General features: G+C 43.3%; 1 protein-coding gene across 2 annotated transcripts in view; it reads left to right on the top strand.

Moving 5' to 3' along the window:
* The window catches only part of WIPI2 (WD repeat domain, phosphoinositide interacting 2), a 58,631-nt gene extending 51,115 nt beyond the window's left edge, over positions 1-7,516 (top strand). The window contains exons 11-12 of one of the 2 annotated variants that reach the window (XM_033914501.1): positions 4,003-4,097; positions 6,801-7,516. In XM_033914501.1, the coding sequence (XP_033770392.1) occupies positions 4,003-4,097; positions 6,801-6,913 (208 nt within the window). In that variant the 3' untranslated portion in view covers positions 6,914-7,516. The remainder of the gene's footprint in view (positions 1-4,002; positions 4,098-6,800) is intronic. The other variant, XM_033914502.1, reaches the window with a different exon arrangement.
* Positions 7,517-25,006: the final 17,490 nt, after the last annotated feature.

Genomic DNA, 25,006 nt, shown 5'->3' with positions numbered 1-25,006 from the left:
AGTCTTTCTTCCCTTCTTTCAGCCTGTATGCTTCCTCTCCTCCACACCTCATTCCCTCCCCCAACTTTTCCTTCCTCTCTCCCTGCCCTTTCTTTCTCTCTGCCTCCCTTTCCTTTTTTTCTGTTTCTCTTCTTTCCTTCTGTCTCCCTGCCTGCTCTTTTTCTTTCTTTCTTTCTCCCTGCCCTCCCCCAAGACACTGCCACTGCCATCGGGGACCCAAACTGCCATCGGGGACCAGGACCCAAACCGCCACCAATAACAGGCCCGAAAGCCGACGCCAATAACGCCCAAAAGCCGACGCCGCCCCAACCTCTCCCTGCTTCGGCCGACCAGCATCGCGAGGAACTGTTGGGGGAAATGCTGCCGGGTCCTGCCTTCGCGGAAACAGAAAGTAGGCAGGACCCGGCAGCAAGAAGAGGAAATGCTTCACTAACATGTCTCCCGCCTTAGCCCGTAGCGAACGCTTGCTTCAGGGCTCTCAACACGTGTGTGCAGGCTTCCCTTCTCCCCCCCCCTCCCCCTCCCCGGGCATAACTTCCGGTTTCGGAGGGAAGAGAAGAGAAGCCTGCACGCACACGTTAGAGCCCGGAGCATAAGTTCGCTAGGGGCTGAAATCTCCAAGCCGGTTTTTTTGGGTTTTTTTTTTTAATGTTCAGCAGCGGCAGATGACAGCTGGGCGGACCGCCCAGCTAAAAGGCCCTAGGGAGAACACTGGAAAGGAGGGCTGATCGGCCCGTAGATCAGGACGGCAACACGAGTGCGATCGACTCGAGTTGCCTTCCTGAGCTACTGGTCGATCGCGATCGATGCGTTGGGCACCCCTGAACTAGACAATGTTATGGCCAGAAGTGGACTAGATTCTCTGCTTGGTGTTCTACACGTCACTTGCCACCTAGATCTTCCTCCTTGACATCCGTTCTGGACTACATACTTCATTTGTCACAATCTGGACTTCAAACTACATCTATTCGAGTCCATCTTAGTGCTATAGCTGCTTTTCATCAGCCTTTGGATGGAAAACCCCTTTCTGCACATCCTATGGTTTCTCGCTTTATGAAAGGACTTCTCAATCTCCATCCACCGCTTAAACCACCTCCAGTGGTTTGGGATCTCAATGTTGTTTTAGCTCAACTTATGAAACCTCCTTTTGAACCGCTTGACAAAGCCCACCTTAAGTATCTCACTTGGAAAGCTGTGTTTTTGATTGCCCTCACTTCTGCTCAAAGAGTCAGTGAGCTACAAGCTTTGGTTGCAGATCCACCCTTCACAGTTTTTCACCATGACAAGGTGGTCCTCCGTACTCATCCTAAATTCTTACCTAAAGTTGTTTTGGAATTTCACATCAATCAGTCTATTGTTCTACCTGTGTTTTTTCCAAAGCCTCATTCTCATCCTGGAGAAGCCGCTCTTCATACCTTGGACTGTAAACGTGCTTTGGCTTTCTACCTCCAACGCACTCAACTTCACAGAACATCTCCTCAACTTTTCATCTCATTTGATCCAAACAAGTTGGGACGTCCTATATCAAAACGCACAATCTCCAACTGGATGGCTGCTTGTATTTCTTTCTGCTACACTCAGGCTGGTCTTCCTCTGCAAGGTCGAGTGACGGGCCACAAAGTTAGAGCTATGGCGGCATCTGTAGCTTTCCTTCGATCAACTCCTATTGAGGAAATCTGCAAGGCTGCCACTTGGTCCTCGGTTCATACTTTCACCTCTCATTATTGTCTGGATTCCTTATCCAGGAGGGATGGCCACTTTGGCCAATCTGTTTTGCAAAATCTTTTTTCGTAAATTGCCAACTTCCCTCCATCCCTTTTTACTTAGCTTGGAGGTCACCCATGTGTGGGAATATGCTGCCTGCTTGTCTTGGGATAAAGCACAGTTACTTACCGTAACAGTTGTTATCCAGGGACAGCAGGCAGATATTCCCACAACCCTCCCACCTCCCCTGGTTGGCTTCTTGGCTAGGTATCTGAACTGAGGATCCTCTCAGGAGATGCGCCCCCTAGTTCGGGCGGGAAGAAACGCGCGCATGCGCAGTACAGTGCTCGAAAGATCGAGATCTTCAAGCAAGTTTGCTTTCGAGGCTGTCCGCTGCGGGGCTCCGTCGGTGACATCACCCATGTGTGGGAATATCTGCCTGCTGTCCCTGGATAACAACTGTTACGGTAAGTAACTGTGCTTAACGTGCTAGCCGCTACCGCCTCCTCTTGAGCAGGCGGTAGTTTTTTGGGTAGCTCGCGCTAATCTGGTTCGTGTGCTAAAAACGCTAGCGCCCCTTTGTAAAAGGAGCCCTAGGAGTCGTTCAGAGAAAAGCATCAAATAACTCAGGAGATGTTTAGTCTTTCTTCATAAGAAAGCCCTTTCAAAGGAGGTCTCTTATACTTGGAAAACAAGCAACAGAGAGAGTATATAATTAGTGGCTTATGAAGTCATGGTTACAGTGGAACAGGTAAATGGGAAACCAGGTCTAGGACTATTCTATGAAATCTAATGGGTAGCAAATGTAACACAAATTGAAGAAAGTAATAGAGAATGACATGGGGAAAAATCTGTCCCTGTCACCGGACCACCATCCCCTTCACCGCCCCGTCCCCACAACATCCACCATTCTCTCTCACCATCTCACCGCCCTTCAGCAGCCCGAGAATCTCCCTCCCTCCCCCTTACCTTCGCGGCGTAAAGAAACTTAAGGGAAGGAAGGCTCGAGGTCACCGATTGCGTGCGTGGCCCCTTTCCTCCGGCCAAATCTATCTCCCTCCCTCCCCTTTACCTTCGTGGTGCTTTAGAAAAGAAACTGATGCCAGCGAAACCTGCCTGCGCCGCCCTGCAATCACGTGTGTGTGAGTGGAAGCTTCTCCTCTGACAATTATCAATTTTATAAACACAAAACAGAGCAAGGTTCAACAAAACCTATCTCCCCTCCCTTTCACAAATATCCCCTTCACTATTGTGAAAACTGAACAAACCAAATTACTACAGAATGCTACATAGAAAAATCAAGCTAACAGAATACTTTAGTCACACATGGCAAGAATAATGTTAGGGGAGTGCAACTAGGGCAACTTCCCCCCTGGTCAGAGAGAGAGCCCTAAGCCAGTTGGAAGCTAAAGAAGCACAGCCTGGACTTTGCGGTCCCCAGTTATGTCTAATACCAGCTCTAGCAGGATACATATTTCAAATCTGAAATAATCACAAAATATAAAATAATTTTTTTTTTTTTTTCCTTTTTGTTTGGTAATTTTATTCTTCAAATCACATTGGTCTCAGGCTTTGGTTTTAAGTTCCTTCTGTCTTCATCGTGGCATGGCTGGCTCCTGAAGGTAAAATAGGCTCAAGAGGAGCTGGGGAGAAGATGCCGAGTCTGAAACGGGCGCAATTTTTTTTACCACAAGAGTAAGACTTTTCAGCACTCCCACGGGGCGGTGAAAGGTCTTGTCCCCATCTTCTCCCCATTCCTGCGGTAAACCAGTTGCAAATGTCTCCATTCCTGCAGATTTACTGCGGTGACCCGCGGTTTACCGCGGTAAATAGTCCCCGTGTCGTTCTCTAGAAAGTAACTTTTTTTCCATTCAATACACAATTAAGCGATGGAATTTGACGTTGAAGGCATCAAGCAAAGCTGGCTTTAAAAGGGGTTTGGTAAGTTCTTGAAATAAGTCCATAAACTATTATTTGATTGACTTGGGGAAAACCATTGTGTCTCTGGGAATGAGCAACAAGGAATGAATTTCTTGGGTACGTCTACTGTCCTGGATTGGCCTTGATGGACCTTTTCTGTCTGATCCTGCATGCCATGTCTTACTTTCAGTTGTGAATTCATCCAAAAGTGGAATTTTTAAGAAAAGGCTTCCTGACTTGATCATAACAAAATGGAAAACTTCAAGATTGTTCCTTTTCTCTCCAAGTAGTATATTGTGCATACAAAACTCAGAGTGCTAATACCATTAACACTAATGCAAACTCATCAACTTTATTATTTTTTTTAATCTGATGTAGATTAGATGGTAGCATGGAACCTGCCAATGAAATCTTGGAGTCCGCATCACATGACAGGCCGTTAGTGGCACAGACCTATGCAGCCGTGACTAAAGGTACCTGCATGCTTTCATCACCTACAACTTAAAAAAAAAGAAAACATTCCAAATCGATCAAATCGTACAAAACTCCCACTAAAATATGACTAAGGGACCCCTGGAACAGGAGCTAGTGCCAAATTTTGATGGCTTTATTCAACTTTGCTCCAATCTGTCAATGATCAGTTCCATTCAATGTTCAAAATAATATAATCAAATGCTATTGAACAAGATGTACCGTATTTTTTGCTCCATAAGATGCACTTTTTCCACCCAAAAAAGTGGGTGGAAAAAAGTGTGCGTCCTATGGAGCAAATACCCCCCCCCCCCCCCCCCCCCCGGTTACCTTTTTTAATGTTGGTGCCCTCCCTCACTGGATGCAGCTGCATCTAGCGGCAGAGCAGTGTGCAAGGCTGCCTGTCTGGTCGGCTGACACGTTTGCCTCCTCTTCCCTTCTGTAGCGGCAGAGCGGTACACAAAGCTGCTTGCCTAGTCCCACGCCCCTTCCGTTCTTGCGAGAAGTGGAGCGGGACCAGGCAGGCAGCCTTGTGTGCCGCTCTCCCGCCATAGAAGGGAAGAGGAGGCAGCCGCATCAGCCAACCAGGCAGGCAGCCTTGCGCGCCACTCTGCTGCTGGAGAGGCAACAGGAGACAGCGAGTCCTGTTACCCACACACTCTCCGCGGGCCGGGCGCGAGCAACAGACATTGGATCTGGAAGCCGCTGGGAGTTCCGACATGGCGACGCAGTCCTGAAGAGAGCGAGCGGCTATAGAAATAGCATCAGCGGCGGCTGGTTCTGCCCTCCCATTTTCCTCCCTCCTATCCCCCATGGCAGCGCTGGGCAGCACATCCGGGCCTTAGCTGCCTCCACCGCCGCTCCTCCGACTCCCTTCGCGTTTGGGCGGGACATGGAGAAACAGCCCGTCAAGCTGTGCCGGAGGAACTAAAGGTACAGGGAGAGGACGGAGGGGGTACGAGGGGGGTGCCTTGGTGGGGGGGGTGCTTAGCCTTGCCTGCCTCTCTCGGGGGTGGGGATGAGGAGTACAGGAGGAAGGAAATGACAATCCAGCATAAGAACCAGAGCAATCAGGGGAGGGAAAGAGACAGAGCAAAGAAATGCTGAAATAGGAGGGAGCATAAGGACAGGGACAGGGACAAGGAATAATGCGGGAAAGGGGAGGAATAAAGATACAAAGATGTGATACTTAATGGAAGGGAAGGAAATGGATAGTGAATAAGAGAAGAAAGATTATGCACTTTGGGGGGCCCTACCTGCCTGCTTGCTTGCCTTGGGCTGGGGGGCCCTGCCTGCCCTATGCCCTGTCCCTGCCTACCACTAGACCACCAGAAGGGGGACAGGGTACAGAGCCTGGCAGGGAGAATTTGGTTCAGAATGGTTTTTTTGGTTTGTTTTCCTCCTCTAAATTTAGGGTGCGTCTTATGGAGTGAAAAATACGGTATACTCCTTTGAGAAATATAAGTTAACTTAGTGAAAAAGATAAGTAAATAAATTTAATAAAATTTAAATGTGAGTCCCTTCCTTGTCACTGTGCTGAAATGCTTAAACACTGGTAATAAAACCACTGTTGAAAAGACTCTATAGTTCAGAATGCCATTATAGTCCACAGCATCAGATTTCAATGAAACAGCCTAAGGGACCAGCGTTCAGACTTGATAAGTCTCACAAGCAGGTACTCTCCTTCCCAATTTGCCACGATAGGGCTCTGGTGTTATTGGCAAGGGGTCCTTGCAAAAGATGACACTGCCCAAGTTGCTCCCACAAATGCCTGCTGCTGGTAAATCTCAGAAGCTGGTACTCTCCTTCCCCAAAAGGTTTCACTTTCATTTTTGCTGCTTGTCACTTCCTCCTCACACTTAGTTCCTTGTGCAGATATATAAACTTAGCACAAGAGGAAGGAGTTGATTCTGTGTACATCAATTTTACAAAAGAACAATGGAGCGAAGGTCTTTTTCTCAACTCTATATTTTATAACATTTTTGCTGTGAAGAAGAAGCATGTTATATCTACAGACCACATTCACAGTTTTCAGAAATCCAAAAGCAAGCATCTTCTAGATAGAAAAATTGACCGTGACATTATGAATGGATTAATGGAATTCATTTACCCAAAAATTTAAACATTGCATAAATATACAGCCTCATGCTACATAATTAAAAACTAATCCTTGTTACATGATGAATAACTTTTAGTTTTCTATTTAAGATACGTTATGGTTTATTTTTGATATAGATTTTTTTTCTCACAAAAGCATTTTATTAAAAAAAAAAAAATCCTTGAGTTTTTATCTACCCTGGTGTAACATTTGTGCATTAGAGGAGGAGGTTCTGGGCCCCAATGTTATAAAGGGCCATAAGCACATATTGTATGTTGCTTTTATAAAATAGGTGTATTTTATTTTAAAATTATGCCTAATATGTACAACCATAATCTATATAACACTAGGGCAGGGGAAGCTTATGATTATCAATCAGGACCCATGTGTCTGCCCTTACTGGGAAAGGGGGCAGAAGAGAGGAGGGGAATGCTGGAGATAAAGAGAGGGAAAGAGGGGGAAACCATGCATGGTCTTGACTGCATGATGAGGAAGTTAATGATTGTTTACTGCATAAGTTCATGCTTTAAGCTAGGACTATTTACACAACCTAATATCACGTTGAGTGATGCTCAGTCCCATATACTATATTGCTATCTCGCTGCAGGCTATTCAGAAGACCTGGGTGCAGTCGGTGGCACTGGCCTGGAAGATGAAACCAATTCACTGCGACTGGATGAAGATAGTGAGCATCCTCCAATGATTCTTCGGACTGACTAAACTTTAACCTGTGAAATCTCACTCCCGAGGCAGAGAACTGAGACTTGACATTTCTTAAGAACTGTTGTGTAATTGCTGCTACGAACTTTGACATGAGTAAGGGAGTAAGAGACTGAAAACAAAAGTTTTAAAAATTGTAGTTGTAGTCAAATTCTATACTTTTGGAGGAGGAAGTTCTGTTGTTTTCACATCAGTGGCTTTTTAAGTGTTTACCTATTTTAGTTGCCTGTTTGCCAAAAACATAACTTTATGCAGCTCTTTGAGCTTATTAGCTTTGCATGCATTCATGTGGCAAGCTTGCATAGGAAAGGTAGAAGCCACTTTATTCAAACTCAACTTTGTATTTTTTTAAATATGTATATATTTAGTGAATGTATGCAGAATGCACAAAATGAAGAGGAGACTGTGGTTATTGATACAGTTGGGCCCAGTACTGCACTAACAGTGGTCCAGATTGTTTTCCACGCATGGGCTTGCAGGCATGTCCGCGGACTGACATGCATCCTTCTGAGGTACATATGGCCTCCAGTCTCCTTATGCTACCACATTCTCTCTCCTGGACCATTTTTGTTAATTAAAATTCCTTCTGAATGTTTGTGGGCATTTTCTGTTTTCGTTTTTTTTGTGTGTTGGAAGCTTTACAAAACATCGCAAATTGAAGCAATATGTTCTTTAAATTTGTGGAATATAGGAAACAAAATCCTACAGAAGAGGGCAGGAATTTGGTTTTAGGTGTCTAACTAAGCCTGTTCCTTTGAGTTGTCTGTTTTCAATATCCCTTGAAAATGGAAAGATTTTATGATTAGGAAGCGTTATTCAATTGTGTGTATGTGTGGGGATTGCTTTAAATATGTAAAAAAAATTACCACGAGCTACTAACCATACAAGTAGCAGCAGAATGAAGGCCACTGCTTTGCCTTTCACAACTTCATGATTGTATTCTTCAGAGATTTGTCCCATTCCATGATTAGAGACTTGGGGCTCTGAATGTGTAGCAACGCATCAGTGACTTGTGCGGTGGCATCACCTTTTTTTGTAACACTACCTTGGAACCTTCTTCATCTATTCTAATAGATATGCAGCTATGCCCAAAGCTCCAGTCTAGTGAATAAATGCTTGCAAATTAAAGTTTATTCTTGACCATTTACTTTCCAGAAGCATAATGGTGAAATGAGAGAGCCAAAATCTTAATACTGCTTTCTGAAATTCAAATTTGTTGACACCAGACTGTCTGGTCATTCAGAGCAGTGGTTCTCAACCCTGTCCTAGGGGACCCCCCAGCAAGTCGGGTTTTCAAGATATCCCTAATGAATATGCATGAGAGAGATTTGCTTATAATGGAAGTGACAGGTATGCAAATCTCTCTCATGCATATTCATTAGGGATATCTTAAAAACCCGACTGGCTTGGGGGGTCCTCTAGGACAGGGTTGAGAACCACTGATTCAGAGAACAGTATGGTGCTTGTGCCGACTCTGACTTGTTGGCCAAGGAAAGCAGAATGGCCAAGGGCTCAGCTCACTTGTTTAAACTCTGCAGATCTTTGTCATTGGGTCAAACATCTGTTCACTTTCTTCAGGCTATTAAATGTAGAAAACCATGTGGGAGCGGTGCTCTTGTTCAACTATATTTAAACAGTATTTTCCTGGTACGAATTGCTATAATGTTGGTGTCCATGCTACCCTTCTTGAGAATTTTCTGTCAGATGGCAGTGTGTGGAGTGGACTAATCCTTATCAATGGGACTTCTTTTGCATCCCTTGATGGGGAAGGTCTTTTCTCTCTCACTCTTCTACTTATTTTAAAATCCAAACGAGCCATTGCTTCCTGATCAAATTTGGGCTTGAGAATACTGTGCTAATTTACCTATGCTGCCTGCTTGGAAAAATGGAACACATTTAGCTATGAAGATGTTATGATGGAGAATTACCTGAATGTTCCCTCCCCTTAAATAGGTTGCAAGTGACGGGCGAGATGAGGGTTTCATATTGATGGGAGTACGTCAGATTCTGAAGCTCATGGACATGGGGGCCCAAATTCTCAAAAGGGTGCAGTAGTTTAATTGGTTTTAATTGGCGTTATAATTAACCACGTCGTTAAAAAAATCCAAGTAATTATAAAAAACCAAAAGTAGGCACCTCCAAAAACAGTGCCGTGATGGGCGTTTCAGAGGCTTGGTTAACGCCGGAAATTATCTTGGGCACCCTTAACAGTGCCAGAAATGTAGGCCTTCAAAACCCTGGCCTACATTTTCTGGCGCCTATGTTTGATGGTGGCCATAGCTTTGTGTGTGACACACGACCGGCACACTTTTTTTGATGCGCTGTTTGTACTTAGAATCCAGTCCTGAGTGACTAGTGCAAGTATTTGTTATTTATCACATATCTGCCAAGGGTATAATATAACCCATGTATGCACACACAACAATTATATTTATCTATCTCTACATGTATCTGTCTACCTCACTGTCTCTTTGGTCAGGGGTGACATTGTTGCAATGCCACCTCTTGACTGAGGCCTTCTTGATGACATTATCTACTCTGTTGAAGCTTGCTGGTTTCCCCCCCCAAAAAAATTTAATTTATACGGTTTTGGTTCATAGGCCATAATGTCTTCTCAATGAGCTGTGGAGTTGGGTTCTGTGTCTTGCAAGCACTTTTAATGGGTTTAGCCCTTAAGGTGGCCTAAGCTTGCCTCAGTCATGTTCTCTGGCCTCACTTGATAGCAAGTACTATGATTCTATCCTTGCCGATGTATGTTCCAGTCTCATGAGATATACATGGCCTGCTGCCCAACTACCTAATAACCCAGTTCATGTTCTTGTGGCCTACCCGCTCCAAATGCCACCAATCATTCTTTACCTTTCCCTCCATCAAAGGCTGTACTCGGAAAAGGTTCATTAACAGACTCCTATCCTACCAAATTGCTTCCAAGGTTCCCGAACTGGGTCAAATGGTTAGAATATCTACCTCATACATGCACTTTAGAAAGTTTCTAAAAACTCGCCTTTTCTCTAAATTCTTGAAATCCCTCCCAAGAAGCACCCAGATGTATATCTATCATTACCCAATCGATGTTTAAGTTCTATTGTAGCTCACTGACAATGGTCAGTCCACTTCTTTTGTGCTTATATAAATAAAAATTTATAAAATATTGTTATGTTATATACATGATGGAAGAACTGATTACCAAGGGACTATTGATTGGTTCTTGAGGGTTGTTTCCTTTGTAGAGGTTGCTGGAAAGTCCTGTAAATCCACTTAATATTTCCCTTGAGCCCTAGTACAGAGGCTCCAAAACAGAGTCCCTTGGCATAAATCTTATTCTATTACTACTAACTATTTATATAGAGCTGTAAACTAAACACATATGAGACAGTCCCTGCTTGACGGAGCTTACAATCTATTCAAGACAGCCAAACAGAGCAAATAAGGGATTAGGGATCAGCCTATTACTAAAGCTAATTCATGTAGTCCACCCAGGTCATAGATTATGATTGCTAGACATACAAATGTGATGGCAGATAAAGGCCAAATAGCCCATCCAGTCTGCCCATCCACTATCTCCTCCCTAAGAGATCCCATGTGCCTGTCCCACACTTTCTTGAATTCAGACAGTCTTTGTTTCGGGAGACTATGCCATGCATTTACTATCTTTCTGGAAAAAAGTATTTACTTAGCTTACACCTGAGCCTATCACCTCTTAACTTCATCATATGCCCTCTCATTCCAGAACTTCCTTTCAAATGAAAGAGATGTTGCCTCATGCACAGCTATGCTACGTAGGTATTTAAACATCTCCCATCATATCTTCTCTCTCCTATCTTTTTTCCAAAGTATACATATTGAGATCTTTGCCTTATGATGAGGACCACTGACCATTTTAGTAGCCTTCCTTTGGAATGACTCCATCCTGTTTATATCTGTTTGAAGGTGCGGCCTCCAGAATTTTACACAATATTCGAAATGAGATCTCACCATAAGAACATAAGAAGTCGCCTCTGCTGGATCAGACCGGTGGTCCATCGTGCCCAGCAGTCCGCATCCGCAGCGGCCCATCAGGTCCATGACCTGTATGTGATCCCTTAAAATTCGCCTTGATACCCTTTCTGTATCCTATCTTTACCCTTATCTGTATCCCTCAATTCCTTTGTCAGGAATTTATCCAATCCTTCTTTAAAACCCCGTAGTGTGCTCTGTCCTATCACAACCTCCGGCAGCGCATTCCAGGTGTCAACCACCCTCTGGGTGAAAAAGAACTTCCTGGCATTGGTTTTAAACCGGTCCCCCTTCAGTTTCTCCGAGTACCCCTTGTTCTTGTGGTACCCGATAGGTTGAAGAATCTGTCCCTCACCACCTTCTCTATGCCCTTTACGATCTTGTAAGTCTCTATCATGTCTCCTCTGAGTCTCCGCCTCTCCAGGGAGAAGAGCCCCAGCCTCTCCAACCTGTCTGCGTATGAAATGTTTTCCATACCTTTTATCATTTTCGTCGCTCTTCTCTGGACCCTCTCAAGTATCGCCATGTCCAGAGTCTTATACAGGGGCATCAATACCTCCTTTTTCCTTCTGGCCATACCTTTCCCTATGCACCCTAACGTCTTTCTGGTTTTCACCATCACCTTTTTGTCTGTTCCTCTTTTGTGCACAAAAGTTTCTCACCCCCTAAACTGTACTGTTCCCTCAGGTTTTTATAGCCCAAATGCATGACATTGTATTCCTTGGCATTAAATTTTAGCTGCCGAATTTCAGACCATTCTTAAAACTTCACTAGGTCCTTCCTCTTGTTATTCATGCCATTAGGGGTGTCTTGTAGATTTTTGTATCATCCGCAAAGAGGCAAAATCTTACAGCCCTTCAGCAATATCGCTTACAAAAATGTTAAATGTTTGTCGATGGGCCTTCCCTCGGTTTTGGTGGGAAGTGCAGCCATTTTGCAGCCACTTAGAACGACAGGAACAGCTCTTACATGTGTCTTCTGCTCCTGCTGTGAATTCTGTATTGCTGCCGGGGTTTGGGGTTTTTTTGGCTGATTTTGTGTTAGCCATGTACAAAGCTTATTCCAATGGTCTCATGATAAATGTAAGTATTTAAGTATCCTTTTTGGTCCATCTATAGCGGAAACAATTCTGACAGTCTAAAATTACTAAAGAATTAATCACAAAATGGCCTCCACTAAGACTGACGTGGTGGGGCAGGTTAGATATGATCAAGATGATGATTACCCCCAAAATCAATGAAGTATGCTTCCTATTTTACTACAAAACCATACATACAAAAACCTAGAAAAAATATTAGTTAAATTTTGTGGAACAACAAACCTAGAATAGCGCTCAAAAGATTGCAAAGTTGTAAAAACGGAGGGATTAATGTCCTCAATTTTTATGAATATCACATTGCCTTTTTAATTGAACGGAGTTCTAGATCAGTGCTCTTCAACCTTTTTACTCCTATGGACTGGCTGAAATAAAATAATTATTTTGTGGACTGGCATTGGTTTGCAGACCTGCGGTTGAAGAACACTGGGCTAAGTCGTTGTCCAGATCCCGCTCATCTCTACCCAATCTCCGCCCCAGACCCCGCCTCCATAATAGTAGTAATTGTAACACTATTTTTTCCATTTCTTTTTTCATAGATACACACAATAGAATCTTATTAACAACACATAATGGTTAACCACAAAATTAAACTACACAAAGCACACTAACAGCAGATGTAAATTCTCAAAACTGACATAATTCAATCACTAAATTCAAAAATAAAATCATTCCCCCCTACCTTTGTCTCTCTCCCTCCATGCTATGCCTTACCTTCTGGCCTGCTCCCGCCTGGCCATTTTATGCTGTCCCCGGTGTTATCTTCAGGCTGGCTCCCTCTTCCTCACTGATGCAGTGCACAAAGCTGTGGGCAGTGGCTCCTTGCGTGTCCCGTGCCTCATCCGGAAGCCAAGGCTTTCGGTCCAGGCGCAGGATGCGTGTAGGGGCCACTGCCCATGGCTTTGGGCACTGAATCAGTGAGGAAGAGGGAGCTGGCTCGAAGATAACGCCGCATCGATCACACCGTTTTGGGCCTGATGCACATGCCGGCCCTGTGGACTGGCAGGAAATTTATGTGGACCGGCACTGGTCCGTGGATCAGTGGTTGAAGAACACTGTTCTAGATGGTCGACTTGACCCTAATTCCAAATATTAGTATTTGGCATCAAATTGAAATGCAACAGAGATACTTAGTGACATTAACGCAGTGGTCTCAAACTCAAACCCTTTGCAGGGCCACATTTGGGATTTGGAGGTACTTGGAGGGCCGCAGAAAAACTAGTTAATGTCTTATTAAAGAAATGACATTTTTGCATGAGGTAAAACTCTATAGTTTATAAATCTTTCCTTTTGGCTAAGTCTTAATAATAATATTGTCATTTATAGCTAAAGAGACATATGATCAAGAAACTGTTTTATTTTACTTTTGTGATTATGATAAACATACCGAGGGCCTCAAAATAGTACCTGGCGGGCCGCATGTGGCCCCTGGGCCATGAGTTTGAGACCACTGCATTAAGGGGTCCTTTTATCAAGCTGCGGTAGGGATTTAACGTGCGGAATTCCGCGCCCTAAACCGCCTGCCGCGCTAGTTGCTAACGCCTCCATTGATGAGGCGTTAGTTTTTTGGCTTGCTGCGGGGGTTAGCGCGTAATGAAATGTCCGACGGGCTAACCCCACTAGCGCACCTTGATAAAAGGAGCCCTAAAATGCCTTCCATTTATGGATACATCAAAATTATTTAAAATGATCCTATTTTAAAATGTACTGAAGCTGCTATTCATGAAATATGTATGTTTTATTTTTAGTATTTATATACCACTTATATCTTAAGTGGTTTACATTCAGGTACTTAAGCATTTTTCCCTGTCTGGCCTGATGGGCTCACACTCTTATCTAATGTACCTGGGGCAATGGGGGATATGTTCAAATCACTTGGTCACAATCATTGTTATCACCTATAGGGCTTAATGATCCATACAAAATACAAGCGTCAGCATTAATTGGAAGAAAACCTAGGAATCTGGAGTATTGAGCAGCTGTTTAATGGTACCTCATGGATTCCATTTCATTTTTAATATAACAATTATCATCTAACAAAGAAACAATGCTATCAATGGTTGCAATTAAAACATTGTAGACAAGCTGTTTTATCTAAAACTTAGCCCAGTGGCATAGTAAGGGAGGGGGGGGGGGTGCGGGAGGGGTGGTCTGTCCCAGACTCGGTCTTGAGGTGCTGGCAGCCCTTTTCTCTCTCCCCCTTTCCCCGTACCTTTTTAACCGTGGCGCAAGTAGCTGCTCACATTGGCTTCGGCGTGCTCTTCCGGCATCACTTCCGGGACCCGAGAGAGTGCCGCGGCTGACACGAGCAGCAAGTTCTGGTGGCTCGCGCTGAACATAAAAAGGTAAGGGGCAAGCACGCAGTGGTGGGAGCGGAGAAGAGGGTGGGAGAGGAACGCCACCATCCCTGGCACCGCTCACCCCCCGCTATGCCACTGATTATGACACAAGATAAAACTCAACTTATTAACATTAACCTCTAACCGGTGGAGAAACAAAGTTCGGACATTAGAGAAGCTCACATCCGAACTTTGTTTCTCCACCGGTTAGAGGTTGCAAATTTAAAAGTCATCACCAACATCTTTTCTCACATCAAGCAGCATTATGGGGTAAACACCTGGAACAACTGATAGAGACATTCAAGTACCTCACGCGCCGTATCGAGGTGGGGGGAGGATATCTTCTTCTTCAAGGAACCCACGTCAACACGAGGGCATCCATGGAAAATCAGGGGAGGGACATTGCATGGCGACACCAGGAAATACTTCTTCACCGAGAGGGTGGTGGATCGATGGAATGGTCTTCCGATGCAGGTGATTGAGGCCAGCAGTGTGCCTGATTTTAAAGCTAAATGGGATCGATAGGTGGGATCTCTTCGCAAAGGGAGGTAGGGGAGGGTCATTGGTGTGGGCAGACTTGATGGGCCTTGGCCCTTATCTGCCGTCACTTTCTATGTTTCTATGTAACTGCTCGTGCCTACTACTTATAGGGAATTCAGGAAACGCCTAAAAACACATCTGTTCCTGAAGTACTTCGGTAACTGACCTATAGTTTAATAATAATAATAAGGTTTTTGATTGATCGCTTAATCATATTTCAAAGTGATGAACATAATAAAATTATAATATTTAGGGAACGATGCAATACTTAACAATAATTAAGTCCTGCAGGACTATTAACAGACTTAACAAACCCATAAACAGAAGGAAGGGAAGGGAAGTGAACTACAAAATATTTAAAAGAAAGCAGAACAATCAAGGAAAATACATAAGGCAGGGGAAACAGAAAATTTCCATAATATTATACAACAAAAATAGAATTAGCCAGAGAATACAATCTTAGTCCTCGACAAATGATCTTTAGAACTGTTATTCACTAACTCTGAACTTTGTTTATTCCATTCAATCTGTAATACCTTTTAAGCATTGTAAACTGCAAAGAACTTCACAGTCCTGCGGTATAGAAACTGTGAAAAGTGAAGCATCTCAGTGGTATCAAATTATTCAGCTCACAACATCTGCCCATCTGTCTGGATCAGAATCTGCTTGGGGAAATGGACTCTTAACTCTAACAAAAGTTCAATGGAAAGATATTTGGTTCTCAACAACTAAGGGTCCTCTTACTAAGGCGCACTAGTGCATCTTAGCGTGCACTAAATGCTAACGCCTCCATACGATATAATGGATGCGTGCGCACGCTAATTTTAGCATGGGCTAAGACCCTTAAGACTTTATCATCTGCTTCAATGTTTCAAACGATATATTTCCTATACCATAGGACATACTGGACACCCTATTGATTAACATAAAATCAATGTATAATAATGCATCCCTAAATGCTGGACTTGCAACAAAGATATTGGAACATTGCAACGTCCTCTTCATAACTTTTGGAATGATGTTTGATCTACAATACGAAAGCTTCTACAAATACAGTATGATTCTTTATCATTCAAGATAATAATGATGTCACAATGGATTGGAATCTGATCTATCCAATGGAAGAGTCAAATTATTTAAAAAATTCTTTTACTCGTTGCAATCAGGACAACTCTTAACGATTGGAAGTTCTTATCTCGTACATGTGTTGGTGGAATTCAGTATGCCAAATTGCCAAATATACAAAACTTTCAAATCCCCGAAGGGGAAAATCAGTCGATCAATTGCCAAATATACAAACCTTTCAAATACCCAAAGGAGAAAATCAATTGATCAATCGCCAAATATAAGCATATTGCTACAGAAAATAAAAATTCAATCAAATCCCATAATATTTGGCCATCTCTACAGGAATATTCCTCTTTGCCTTAACATGCAAATGTGATCATATACAGACCGATATAATGGGTCTTTAAATATCACTTTCATGTTACAGTATTACTGTTTATTGTAAAATAAAGCATTCATTACTATGTTACAGATAACTTTTGTTTAAACTTGTTTTTGATTTGGCTTATTAGCCTTTTTAGTTCCGATGTAACAATTATGATTGTTAATTACAAACTTATTCAATAAAATTGACTGAACTTAAAAAAAAAAAGATTTCTGTTAGCTGAGCCTTTTTTTTTTTTATATAGGTCAATCTTTATTGAGTTATAGCGAAATGCAATACAAAAATATATTATAAACTTATGTAAACAATAGGAAATTCTTAACAGAAACATGTCATTATCTACCCATCCCTCCCTCTCTAACCCAAACCCCCATCCTACCTCCCTCCCTCCCATTTGTCTGGCAGGTCAGTCATTCCATCACACACATTGCTTAACGAAACCCTCTAAAGGGCTCCGAACATCCTTAAATGAGGCCAATTACCAGACCTTTCAGCTAGGTTAGTTTCATACTTCTAGAAGAGCCACACAGTTTCCCACCAAAAATGAAAATTTAACAATGTGAAATCTTTCCAGTTTTTAACAATTGACTATAGTGCCACTCCAGACAGTATCAAGAACAATTTGTTTTTATTAACTGATAAGGATGTTGAAGTCGCCCGTGCTCCACATATCGCCATGAAAGAGGTATATGAACTTCCAATATGTTTTGTATTTTATTCCACACTTCCTGCCAGAATGTTTGAACCAGTGGGCAGTAAAACAAAAGATCGCCAAGTGTACCCACCTCTTTCTTGCAGCTCCGACATGCATTGGACTTGTTAGCATTCAATTTCTGTAACTTAACCGGGGTCCACAATGTTCTATGGAGCACAAAGTAAAGAGTTTGTCTTAATGATGCAGAAGCCGTACATCTTATCCTTTGCAGTGGCGTACCAAGGGAGGGGCCACCCTGGGTGCACGCCCCAGGGGGGAGCACAGCTGGCCACCCTCCCTATTCTGCCTTTCCTTAACCAGCAGCAGCGGCAGCAAATGGGGGTGTCCGCGGGTGCTCACCAGCGTTGCTCAGCTTCTGGGAGTCCGCTTCTTGCACGATCTGCGGCTGCGTCTGAAGCATTTTCTCTGATGTCACGATGTCAGAGAGAAGGCTTCCGACGCAGCCGTGGATCGGTGAGGTGTAGATGCCCGTGGCTTTCAGCAGGGGAACCGGCCAGACATGCTGGGTAGGGAAGGGGGGGAAGGTAGAAATGCTGCACAGGGAAGGGGGATGGTAGAAATACTGCACAGGCAAGGGGGGAGAAATGCTGCAAAGGCAAGAGGGGGAGAAATGCTGCAAAGGCAATGGGGGAGACATGCTGCTGTTGCACAGGGAGAGGGGAGAAATTCTGCACAAGCAAGGGGGAGAGAAATGCTGCTGCTGCACAGGCAAGGGGGGATAAATGCTGCTACTGCACAGGGAAGGGGGGAAGAAATGCTGCTGCTGCTGCTGCTGCAGCACCCAATTGGGGAGAAAGAGGGAAGGAGGGAGAAGGAAGACAAGGGAGAGGAACCATAGATGCCAAGTCCATGGGAGGGAGGGAAAGGAAAAAAGGAAAGGAGATACCAGACAATGGAGGGGGGAGGAAGAGATGCCATGGCATGAGGGAAGGGAAGGAGATAGAGATACCACACCATGGTGTGGAGTGGGAAGGAAGGAAGGAAAGGAGAAGAGAAAGAGAGAGATGCCAAAGCATAGGGGAGGGGGTGGAGACAGAAAAATGGAGAAGGGGGTGAAGCTGAAATGAATCATGTGCAAAGGAGAGAAGGGACCCCAGATACACAGTTTATTGAAGGGACATAGAAAGAGGGAAGATGCCATATGGAAGAGAGAGAGGGTGGACAGTAGATGGAAGGGGAAGAGAGAGTGTGGGCAGTAGATGGAAGGGGTAGAGAGAGAGAGGGCAGAAGCTGGGTGGAAGGGGCAAAGAGAGGGCAGATGTTGCATGGAAGGGAGAAAGGACAAACACTGTATAGAAAGAAGAGAGCAAAGAGAAGACGACAATAGGTAGAAAGATTTTTTTTGTTGCTTTACTTAGAATCAAGTAGTATTGTAACTGTATTGATAAAAGTTTATAAATAGGAAATGGAAATAAGGCAATTTTGTGGACTAAACCCCTTTCCTCAGTCCAGGATACCATAACAGCAGTATACTGTACTGTTCTGAAGAAAGATTTGGCTTCTGAAAGCTAATTGAAAAATGTATTAGTCCAATAAAATGGTATTTTCTTATTTCTCATTATTTGTTTTATTTTTATTTGTTAATTTGTAAAGTGGTGATTGTTATGTATCAGGGGACATGTGTCACTGTTTTTGTGGTGTTGTAGTGTTGCATTGTATGCAGAGTCTGGTTTCTTGGCGGTTCAGTTTAACTTTTGTCTACATATTTCTATTTTTAGTTTGTGATTATTCCATATTGGGCGAGGGTGTAGTGCTGTTCTGTGTGTATGAAAAGGACATAGTTTTCAGTTGGCGTTGACTACAGGATCAATTGACTGTGCGGGATCTGGCTTGTTTAGTTTTACAATGTATGTGTTGGTGTTCTAGTGCTCACTGCAGTGTTTAAGATGCTGCCTTTTTCTAGGTACACTCTTGTTGTGCGATATGTGGATTGTTACTAAAATAATATTTTTGATCATATTAAAAATCATATTTTTGATATAGATGGGGGGGGGGGGGGTCAAAAAATGAGCTTATACCAGCTTGAAGTTTCATGACCTTGAACTCCCACAGTATAACATACAACAGGCAAGCTTGGCTGATCCTTTAAAATATTAAGTGAAGGGAAACCAGCCTTAATAGCGTGTTGAAGTTGTATCCACTTAAAAAAAAACTGTGAGATTGGCAAGGCAAATTTCTGCTGCAAAGACTGAAGTGACAGCCACCATCCGTGACTCATCACATCTTGCAAGGTTCTAATTCTTGCTTGCATCATGATTTTCCAAAGGAGCATAGAGCCATTGATGGTGATTGCAGGATTCAGCCATAGGGATACTTGAATAGAACTTTTAGTTGAACTAACAAGTCAATCACCTAAAAACAACAATGCTTGCCATATGGATTCAAAAAGCTCTTAAAGAGCTGGGCTTGATCAAAGGCAGGCAATAGCTATGTTTTCCCCTTCTCCTCCAGCCCCATAGTCACTAGAATTAATATGTGTTTTTACTGAAAGGAGGAGGAGGAAGGGATTGTGCCAGTATTTGATACCATAGTATGAATAATATCTTTTAAATTGCTTCTTTTGGCAGCTCTGAAATATTGAGACTTATGATTGGGTCTCAAATTGAAAGGGGGAATAGAGAGTAACACACCATCTTCCCCCCCCCCCCCCCCAATATAAAACAGTCCTTCCCTCATTGCATCTTTATAGGAGATGGTGGTTTGAGACTAAGTGGGCTTATTGTGCTGTATAGTCCCAAAGAAATAGCATAGCACCAACTGGAAGAGCTTACAGGAGAGATGAGTGAATTTGGAAGGGGGTAAGAGTTTCTTGGTTTGGTTTTCCTCTTGGCTCAGCTGCTAAGCCCTGGCTTTCCACTCTCACTTTCAGGCTAAAATAATGGCTGTTCAGCTTTCTTGGAAGCCTATCCCAGGACAAGCAGTAGCTTCCCCCATGTCTATCTCAATAGTAGACTATGGACTTGTCCAAAACTTTTTTTTAAATCCAGATACACTAGCCACTGTTATCAAATCTTCTGGCAAAGAGTTTCAAAGCTTAACTATTCTTTGAGTGAAAAAAAATGTCCTCCTTGTTTTAAAGGTATTTCCATGTAGTTTCATCACGTGTCCCCTGCTCTGTACTTTTTTGAAAGAGTAAAAAACGATTCACTTTTACCCATTCTACACCACTCGTACTGATCCCTGTGGCATTCTACTATTCATCCTCCTTCATTGAGAAAAATGGTACTACTCGAGAGGTTCCAGAGGAGAGCACCTAAGATGGTTAAGGGGTTGGAGGAGTTGCTGTACAGCGAAAGATTAGAGAAACTGGGCCTCTTCTCCCTCGAACAGAGGAGATTGAGAGGGGACATGATCGAAACATTCAAGGTACTGAAGGGAATAGACTTAGTAGATATGGACAGGTTGTTCAACCTCTCCAAGGCAGAGAGAACGAGAGGGCACTCTCTAAAATTGAAAGGGGATAGATTCCATATGAACGTAAGGAAGTTCTTCTTCACCCAGAGAGTGGTAGAAAACTAGAACACTCTTCCAGAGTCTGTCATAGGGGAAAACACCCTCCAAGGATTCAAGACAAAATTGGACAAGTTCCTGCTGAACAAGAACGTGGCTGGTAGGGCTAGTCTCAGGGCGCTGGTCTTTGACCAAAAGGGCCGCCGTGTGAGCGGACTACTGGGCATGATGGACCACTGGTCTGACCCATCAGCGGCAATTCTTATGCTCTTATGGTCTGCCCCGTTTTTTGTGCCAGTAGGGTATTTAGGCAGCTACCACTCTCTTTGCATCCAATGAATCTTCTTTCCCTTAATCTCCAATCATTACTTATTTCCCTTTCTATGAAAACATTTCTCCTACATAGAACGTTCAGATATCTGAAAGACTTTTATTATATCTCTCAGTCTTCTTGCCGCCAAGTATGTTTTAAATGCGGTAACCCACTTTGGAGGGTTTGTATTGCGAGGCTACTTTTTCCCTGGTTCCACTTTTAATGCTTGAAATAGACAAAGGGTGATTTAAAACAGCTGAAGATAAAGAGGAGTTTTTGGAAATTCATGTTTCTAAAAATAAAAATGGCTTCATTTTATTGTGTGCAATAAAATGTGGGAATTGCATGTTTCTCCCCCTTAAAATTTGGATATAGCACATAGTGAAGCTTCCCTGCACACAAATAAGAGCTGGTCTGGGGCTTGATCTGTTAATTATTTCTGTAGCCACAGTATTGGAAAAATGTCCTTATAAATCAGACTTTTTTTTCCTAAATGATGAGAAATTTTAATGATATGTAGATGATTGTTGCGACTTGATATGTTGGATGTGCCATGTTTGACGTGAACATGCTAAAAAAAATTATGAATCTGTGCACTGGGCTGCAGAGCGTTAAGTCTTTTTCGGGGAACCTTTGAAGGCTTTTAAGTGCAATGTTCTTAAATGCTTTTTCCTGGCAGGAGCTTCAGGACTTGGAGAGTTAGTGCTGAGATCCATTAAAGGGCCAGCACAACCGCTGAGTGTGAAAATGAGTCTGGTAGCACATCATCCATCTTCCCTAATTAGGCTTTTCAAGGAGTTCGAAACACTGTCCACTGCATTGAGGGGGCATGGAAAGCAAGCGGAACCATCCACTGAGTCTACCGTAAAGCAAGAATGTTCTGGAGACAGTGTCGAATGATAAAACCAGAGGACATAATTTGAGGTTGAGGGGTGGTAGATTCAGGGGCAATGTTAGGAAATTCTACTTTACGGAGAGGGTGGTGGATGCCTGGAATGCGCTCCCGAGAGAGGTGGTGGAGAGGAAAACGGTGACTGAGTTCAAAGAAGCATGGGATGAACACAGAAGATTTAGAATCAGAAAATAATATTAAATATTGAACTAGGCCAGTTACTGGGCAGACTTGCACGGTCTGTGTCTGTGTATGGCCGTTTGGTGGGGGATGGGCTGGGGAGGACTTCAATGGCTGGGAGGGTGTAGATGGGCTGGAGTAAGTCTTAACAGAGATTTCGGCAGTTGGAACCCAAGCACAGTACCGGGTAAAGCTTTGGATTCTTGCCCAGAAATAGCCAAGAAGAAAAAATTAAAAAATTTAAATTGAATCAGGTTGGGCAGACTGGATGGACCATTCGGGTCTTTATCTGCCGTCATCTACTATGTTACTATGTTTTCCCCCCTCGCATAAAAACCTGGTTGAACAATATTCCTCCTCTGTTACGCAGCTACAAGAATATATATTACTTGAGCCTACATTTAATAATAGGTAGGGATAAGAAGGGTGGGGGAAAATGTGTGTAGTTTAGCATCTGCTCCAATCCAGTACTTGTACTCTGCCCCATACTTTAAAAATGTACTTGTAGGCCTGTGGGATTCAAAATGACTCTTCCAAAAAGCATACTCTTCATAGGGGTAACTCTATAACTGGGTGCATCAAAGACATCCTACAGGAACCTATTCTATAATGGCATCTGGGCACCCATGAGTTGTGTAAAATTGTATCGAAGAATCCAGCTATGGGTGCCTACAGAAGGACCTACTTAAGGACCAGGTGAAGCACCGGTTCAGAGTTTTGGTGCACTTTATCTCTCTCTCTCTCCCTTTCATCTTCTGTTGTCCTAATCTAGACCCGGGTGCCACACTATCACACAAAGCGGAGAAAGTTGTGAGCCGCTGCTACCATTTACATTAGTGCGTAGGTGCTGTTCAAGCCAGGCTCTACTCCCACTTGGCCCGAGACACTGTCCATCTATGTACTGCCCCATTTTCAGATCAACTCTTCCGGTAGATTGCAATGAAATGCAGCTTTTCATTTTAGGGCCCAGTAGGTTCCTCCTTGTTTTGTTTTCAAGCTGGATTGGTGACGTTAGAGGAAATCTTTCACCCGCACTCGGGCGTAGGTTTTTGTATCCACATGTCTTTGAAGAAACCTCATCGGGAGCCCCTGAGGAAGACATTATGGTCGAAACATGGATCATGTTGGGGCCTCTTCACTGTTACAAGTAGTGGGTGTTCAACATTGCTCCAAAGTTGTGGATTACATTCTCGGCGCAAATAAACATTGCTCCAAAGTTGTGGATTACATTCTCGGCGCAAATAAACATTGCTCCAAAGTTGTGGATTACCTTCTTGATACAAATAAAGTCTGCATCATAACATCAGTCTCAACAGCACTTTTTGTTTTGAATTCTCGCTTTCCTGTGGATTCAACGGGTCAACTTCTTGCTCGATTTCAATATTAGATGAACCATCAAATGTGGGAGATACCGTAATATATCTGTCACAATAGTCCAGATTTCTCACCACTATTCCAAGCTAAACTTTCAATTCACCATCGGCTTTCCTGCTGCTTCAAAAACCTAGCACAATTTTAGTCCCTATTTGGTGTGCCTTGGCGTCCATTCATCAAGCTGTTTCTCTTGTACTTACTCTAACTGTTCAACTTGTTAAGTGTCAATTTGGTGTCAGCTCAGGGTGACGCTGTGAAGAATTGCACTGAACTGTGTTTGGTCTTCAGTTGGGCAGCTAATTGTTGACAGAGTGGCAGCCACAGTTGCCGTAATTGCATCAATCCATCACATTTGCTGGTCTTCTTTGGTGTTGACCCTGCCACCTTGCAATACGTGACGTCTTTTTCTAATGCTCTTTCTCTTTGCATGATGTGTCTTACGAATGAAACATAGTAACATAGTAGATGACGGCAGAAAAAGACCCGAATGGTCCATCCAGTCTGCCCAACCTGATTCCATTTAAATTTTTTAATTTTTTCTTCTTAGCTATTTCTGGGCAAGAATCCAAAGCTTTACCCGGTACTGTGCTTGGGTTCCAACTGCCGAAATCTCTGTTAAGACTTACTCCAGTCCATCTACACCCTCCCAGCCATTGAAGCCCTCCCCAGCCCATCCCCCACCAAACGGCCATATACAGACACAGACCGTGCAAGTCTGCCCAGTACTGGCCTTAGTTCAATATTTAATCTTATTTTCTGATTCTTTATCCTCTGTGTTCATCCCACACTTCTTTGAACTCAGTCACAGTTTTACTCTCCACCACTCTCCTTCTTTGTCTTTCTCTCTCTCACTTTCTCTTTGTCTTTCTCTCTCTTTCTTTCTTTGTCTTTCTCTCTCTCTCTCTGTCTTTCTCTCTCTTTGTCTGTCTTTTTCTTTCTCTTTCTCTCTTTTTTTTCTCTCTCTCTCTTTCTTTGTCTATTCTATTTCTTTCTCTTTCTGTCTCTTTTTCTTTCTCTCTCTCATAGTAACATATAGTAGATGACAGTAGATAAAGACCCAAATGGTCCATCCAGTCTGCCCAACCTGATTCAATTTTTAAATTTTTTCTTCTTAGCTATTTCTGGGCAAGAATCCAAAGCTTTACCCAGTACTGTGCTTGGGTTCCAACTGCCGAAATCTCTGTTAAGACTTACTCCAGCCCATCTACATCCTCCCAGCTATTGAAGCCCTCCCCTGCCCATGAAAGTTGAAGTCTTGTCATCAGTCCTGTCCAGATCAGATTTTCGGAATGCCTTGTGTATTGGATTGTCAGCTGCAAACCTTCAGCCGCCGTGGCAAGGATGATAGGAAGTGTAGGTAGATTTGAACCTGTTAGTCCAGCTTTAAGGAAGCTGCATTGGTTTCCTGTAAAATTTAGAATTCGGTGTAACGTGTTCTGTTTCATTTTTCGGAGCCTGTGTTGTGAAATGCCCACATATTTTTAAACAAGTGGTGCAGATGCACCACATGAATCTAAAAGATCTTTAAGAATCAGTGATGAAAAGAAAGTAGCGATACCTGATTTCTGCTAGGTAAAACACGAGGTCATAAGAACATAAGAACATAAGAAATGCCTCCGCTGGGTCAGACCTAAGGTCCATCGCGCCCAGCAGTCCGCTCACACGGCGGCCCATCAGGTCCAGGACCTGTGCAGTAATCTTTTATCTATACCCCTCTATCCCCTTTTCCAGCAGGAAATTGTCCA

Source organism: Geotrypetes seraphini, chromosome 11 (genome assembly GCF_902459505.1).
Source record: "Geotrypetes seraphini chromosome 11, aGeoSer1.1, whole genome shotgun sequence".
NCBI lineage: Eukaryota > Metazoa > Chordata > Amphibia > Gymnophiona > Dermophiidae > Geotrypetes > Geotrypetes seraphini.
Note: the sequence above shows the minus strand (reverse complement) of the source record. Positions and strands in the feature narration are given on the sequence as shown.